Source organism: Pipistrellus kuhlii, unplaced genomic scaffold (assembly GCF_014108245.1).
Source record: "Pipistrellus kuhlii isolate mPipKuh1 unplaced genomic scaffold, mPipKuh1.p scaffold_m20_p_17, whole genome shotgun sequence".
In the NCBI taxonomy this organism is placed as follows: Eukaryota; Metazoa; Chordata; class Mammalia; order Chiroptera; family Vespertilionidae; genus Pipistrellus; species Pipistrellus kuhlii.
This window is the reverse complement of record NW_023425482.1, coordinates 2248926-2254374: the sequence shown is the minus strand read 5'-3', so window position 1 is coordinate 2254374 and position 5449 is coordinate 2248926. Positions and strand designations below refer to the sequence as shown.

Here is a 5449-nt window from a genome sequence, read left to right as displayed (position 1 = left end):
CATTGATTTATTTATTTAATCATTTACATCAGGGTGGACTCACATGTATTACTTTATACTTTGGATTATGACTTCATACTTTATTCTTTCTGCTGAATTTTAATGAACTGTCTCAACTTGTTAATGCCAACAAACGATTTTCCTGGAGCAGAAGGCTCAGTTTAACTCTTGAGAGAGTTTGAGCAGCTTGAGTGCCACCTCTGTCTGACTGGCATTCTAGTCTGTAGCCCACAATGGCCTGTAGGGCTGTGGACACCCCTGTCTCTGTCTGACACAGAGACAGACTACACAACCCACACCTGCTCGAGAACTCATGTTTCTGGATGTGCTGTGCAGTCAGCCCCTCTCAGGGCAGGTTCACTGCTGGAGGGAGAGACAGCTAGGTGAAGCAACAAGGCTGGAGCCACTGGGAGTCAAGAAGGTGCCAAGAAATCTGCCCCCTTTGGGTAAGAGGGAAACTGGTAGTGGGATCTAAAAATGGGCAAACCTCATGGCCACAAGTCCTGCAACTTCCCTGACAGTGAGTGACTCAGAGCCCAAGGACGGGGTCACTCCTTCTTGGGGCCCCATCCAGCTACTGCAGCAGCTATGCTGTTCAAGGGGCTCCAGTCAGGCCCCCCTCCCCATACTCACCTCCAGAAATTCAACCTGCCTGTCAGTTTTCCGGGTGATTTCTTGTTTAGCTACAGTGGCGTAGACTCACCTTGACCCCTCTTGTGACTTCTGTTTCTACATTTTGGGAGAGTATTGCACTTGGAGACAGAATAGTTTAGGGGAAGAATGACCAGGAAAGATGTGACAGATGGTGATGGACAACAGAACATTTGGCCCAGAGTGAAGTAAATTAGAAATGTCAGTTCCGACTGGTTTTTGGCAAAGGTAAAGACCACATCTTCTCCAGGTTTGCTCTCAGAGTTTGCTTCCCACATTTAACACCCCGATGGCTGAGGGGCCACACGTGCCAGCTTCCTGCCCTCAGGCTGTTGGAGCTCCTAGGGTGTGGGATGGGCTCAAGGAACTTGTTTATAAAGTAGAAGAAACTGCCCTGGGCAGAGCATTCCATCAGCTGACATGATGAAGGCAACACTGCTTGTGCTGGCCTTGCTGGTGACCAGAGAGCTGGGCATCCAGATGGGTAAGAATAGGAAGGAGAGAAGAGATGACCTTCCTGATCTTTGCCCTACTCTGTCTCACACCCTGCCGCCATGGGGATCTCTGGGCAGCTTCTAGCAGCAAATTTAGGGATCAGCTGGGAGATCACTGCCCAGGAGTCCTGCAGAAAGCCCCCGAGGTTTCCAGTCTCTCAGTGGAGGGAGAGGCTTGGAGATGGAGGTCAGCAGCTATGCACACACAGGGGCAGTGATGGGGTAGTGGTGCTTATTTGAAGGCCCCATGGTCAGGGGCAGTGGGGCTCTAACCCTAGCCCCTCTTACTGCCCCTCTCAGCTGGGAGTGCCTCTCAGAGAATGTGCACTCTGTCTGGAGTGTAAGTAGTCCTGGGAGAGGGCAGGTGTCATGGAAGGTGAGTCAGGAAACCTGGCTATGTGAGTTATTTTCAGGTGGTGGGGAAACAGGAACCTTTCACCCTGGGATTCCTTTGAAGGGGTGTTTTTTATCTGTTGTCTTCAGCGGAAGCTTGCCCTGTTTTTTATGGAATCTTCGGTACGTTGGCTGCTGGAAGCAAGTTACTGTTGGATGTCAGCCTTGATCTGGTCCACGCTACCCAAGCAGAAAAAGTAGCCCTTGAAAAAATCCAGGACTGCTACAATGAGGCGGGAATCAAATCCAAGATCTTGGATCTGATCGTCATGGTAATTTATTCTCCTCCCTCCAGCCCTCACTCTGGCGACATGCATACATCATATTACAAAATGTCACATAAAAATAGACCATGACACCATGGGGTACATGACAGATAAGAGCTATAGTCAAGCTCATAAATCTAGCTCCACTCCACAGCATATATAACATACAACCACATGCTACATGCACATCCAACCTGTTCTTCTATCATACATGTCCCTATTGTGCCGATTAGCTCACACAACTGGAAACAGGGGACTAATGCCAGTGTAATATAGAAAGCATGTTGGCTTATGTGATTTTCCCAGATTAGGGGAGCTAACATTGCAGAAGAGGGAGAAATAGAAACATCAATAATTTAACCTTTGGCAGGAAAGAGAGACTTCAGTTCCTGCACAAGTAGGAGTCCTGATGCTCTATTTTAGAAATATAAAAAATGAGCACTGCCCTGGCCAGCGTGGCTAAGTGGTTAGAGTGTCGGCCTACGCATGGAGAGTTGCGGGCCCAATTCCCAACCAACAGCATGTACCTGGGTTGCAGGTTCAATCCCTGGCCTCAGTCAGGGAGCGTGTGGGAGGCAATCAATCTCGATGTGACACATCAATGTTTCTCTCTTCCATTCAATGGAAAAAATATCCTTGGGTAAGGATTAACAAAAAAACAAAAACAAAAAAATGAGCACCACTTTTAGACTCTTCCCAGAAGGGACTCGCTGGCTTTGCAAGGCTTCTGGCTTTCAGTCTGTTTCACTTCCTCTTGTGCCCACCTTGATGACAATTCTTCCGGCTCTGAGCCCCACTTCCACCTCATTGTTGCAGTGCCCACAAGCCAGAATTCCTACTATGTCGTGTTAGTCCCAAGGTCCCTAAGACACCTTCTACTTATGGGTAACTGCTCACCAGGGCTATCAATATACCTCCTGATGAGCTGTCTTTATTGCTCTTTTTACACAGTCACGTGGATTTTGAACAGTCTCTGTCCCTTACTCTATTTCCCCTGAAGTGCTTACTGCAAAATGAGAGGTTTTTCAAGAAGCAGAGTTTCTTGCATTAAGGTAGGCACACAGGGCACATGAGATTGTTTACAACACATGCATAAACATTCATCTGATGCACCTGACGAGTCTTAGGTACAGGAGAGACCACAGAAACTGACTCAGCCACCTTGACACTCTCTTAGGCCCAGCCCCACCATACCCTCCAGAACCATCTCATTTCTTTCCCTTTCTGGTTCTGTTGGTTGTTGAAACACCTGACCAATACCTGTGCCTGGGCAATTAGGAGCCATCCTCATCCTGGCCTGACTGATCACAGCCCCTCCAGTGGTGGCTGTGGGCCAGTGGTTCTTGCTGGGGATGGAGCTCAGTCACTGACGGGGAGGAGTGGGAGTGATCTGGGGAGATAGGATAGCTCTGCTGGGGGATCATGTCCTCTTCTCTTGTTATCTTACTCTCTTCAGGGCACTATCACCACCAGCAAGGAATGCATCCACTACGCAGTGGACACGATAAAGAAGGATGTCACTGAACTTCTAAACTGAACTGTTTTGGGAGGTGAATCTTTGCCACTGATGCCTGCTCTGAGCTCAGTCTTCCTGCCATTCTCACCTGAACTTGGAATCCAGACACCTGTCTGCATCAGGCTGACTCTAATAAAGCAACTACAACTCAGGCCTGTGTGCTGCATCTGCACTGTGTGGGGGTTGAGGGGTAGGAGGGAGGGTAGGGAGAATACATGAGGCCTGCAGGGAATGTTGGAAGGTGGTGAGGAGTGACATATAGTTAAATTATGGGGACTGAAGTCAGGCAGAACCAGGGTGAGTTTAGGCCCTGTCACAGACAAGCTCTAAGACTTTGGACAAGTTGTTTTGTCTTTCTGAGGCTAGTCCCTCATCCATAAATGGGCATTGTATATGAAGATGAAGTTAAGAAACAAATGTAATTCCAGACTTGACTGGCCTGGAAGGACAAAAATGTTGTCAACAACTACAGACGCATCTCTCTGACTCTGGCATTTATTCAAACACTCATTTCATTCTTCCCAACAAAAGAGCTTGAATGGAGGTTTCTCTCAGGGCTTATCCAAATTGGTCTGAAGTAGAGGTGATGCAGATAAACTGACACTGTTGACCCTATCCTCAAATCATTTTTTCTCATTTCTGTGATATATCTGAGTGATTAAATCTTTCACCTGGATACCAGGGCTTTGGAGAAGGCCTTTTGTGTAGGTGGATCATTGTCAAATTGAAGTTTTTGTGAGAATGAAAACTAGAACCTTCTATTCCACTATCTTGTTGATGTCGCATGTATGTCATAGTTTTTTGTTTTTTTAAAATATAGTCTTGATTTCTGAGAGGGAGAAATAGAAACATCAATAATGAGAATCATTGATCAGCTGCCTCCTGCACACCCCCTATGGGGATCGAGCCCACAACCTAGGCATGTGACCTTGACCAAAATAGACCCCAAGACCCTTCAGTACGTAGGCTGACATTCTATCCATGGAGCCAAACCAGCTAGGACTGTCTTAGTCTTTTACGTCCTAAGTTAAATGGAAGAAAAGGATTCATTCTGTGTTCCTATGGCATTCAAATGATGCAGATTCCCTGAAAGGCACCATTTATAGATGAAAAAAAAAAAAAAAGATCAAAGAAATAATCTAATTGCTTAAATGGACAAAAATGGCATCACCTGTTCTAAGTTAGGAATTCAGGTTTGTCCCTGGTATCTGTGCTGTTTAACCACAAAGCTTCAAAAATTGTTTTTAAAGGTCTTAATTCAGGCTTGACAGTGGTAATAACAATACCAATAATAAGTAGCCACATCAGCAGTGGTAATAACAATACCAATAATAAGTAGCCACACCTGTCAACCTACACCTGCTCAGGGATCAACAGATCCTGTTCTCATTTTTGTCATACATGAAGTCAATTGTTGGGTCCAAGTCCCTCTGCTAGGGATGGGACCTCCTTGGAAGCTAGGAACAGGAAGAAGAGAACAGCCACAGGTAGATGGGACATGCTTTATTGCAAGCAAAGCAGCTGCTCAGTAGCACATTTTATACTAACTCAGACAAAAGAGGCTTCTTGCTAAAATACTGACATCAGTGTTGCATGACACATAGGTACCCCTGCACAGTGCATACAGTAAAACTGCTGTCATTGCCTTTGAGCGCGCGTGGTATGGCAAATAGGCCTTTAACATCCCGGGCACTCTGGGCAGGGTCCCCCACCATTTACTCTCATAAGAGCCCTGTGAAGTAAGCACTAAATTACCCATTTACCAATGTGGAAACTAAAGCAGAGGCAGGTTTAGTAAGAGACGGCTCCCAGCTACAGGGCTGGGATTCACACGGAGTTAGGGCTCCAGGGCTCTACACTGAACAGGAAGTACCCCACAGCCCTGCCAGAAGCCAGCAGCCTTGGAGAAAACAGGCCGTGGAGGTGCAAGATAAATGAGAGGATTTAACCAAGGGAACAGGAGAGCAAGGGAAAGGCTTTTTTTTTTTTTTTTTTTTTAAATGTTTTTTAATTGATTTCAGAGAGGTAGGAAGAGGGAGAGTTAGAAACATTGGTGATGAGAATCAATGATCAGCTGCCTCCAGTACACCCTCTCCTGGGGATTGAGTCTGCAACCTGGGGATGTGTCC

General features: G+C 46.5%; 1 protein-coding gene across 1 annotated transcript; it reads left to right on the top strand.

Moving 5' to 3' along the window:
* Positions 1-979: 979 nt before the first annotated feature.
* On the top strand, positions 980-3471 carry LOC118720829 (major allergen I polypeptide chain 2-like). The gene is made up of 4 exons (XM_036441194.2): positions 980-1135; positions 1629-1810; positions 3261-3348; positions 3379-3471. Exons 1-3 carry the CDS (start codon positions 1072-1074, stop codon positions 3339-3341), a joined length of 327 nt encoding a protein of 108 aa, XP_036297087.1. The 5' UTR covers positions 980-1071; the 3' UTR covers positions 3342-3348; positions 3379-3471.
* Positions 3472-5449: the final 1978 nt, after the last annotated feature.

Coding starts and splice junctions, on each gene's coding strand:
- LOC118720829 (XM_036441194.2), top strand. CDS start 1,072: ATGATGAAGGCAACACTGCTTGTGCTGGCCTTGCTGGTGACCAGAGAG. Junction 1,136..1,628: donor AGAGCTGGGCATCCAGATGG/GTAAGAATAGGA, acceptor TGTTGTCTTCAG/CGGAAGCTTGCCCTGTTTTT. Junction 1,811..3,260: donor TCTTGGATCTGATCGTCATG/GTAATTTATTCT, acceptor TACTCTCTTCAG/GGCACTATCACCACCAGCAA.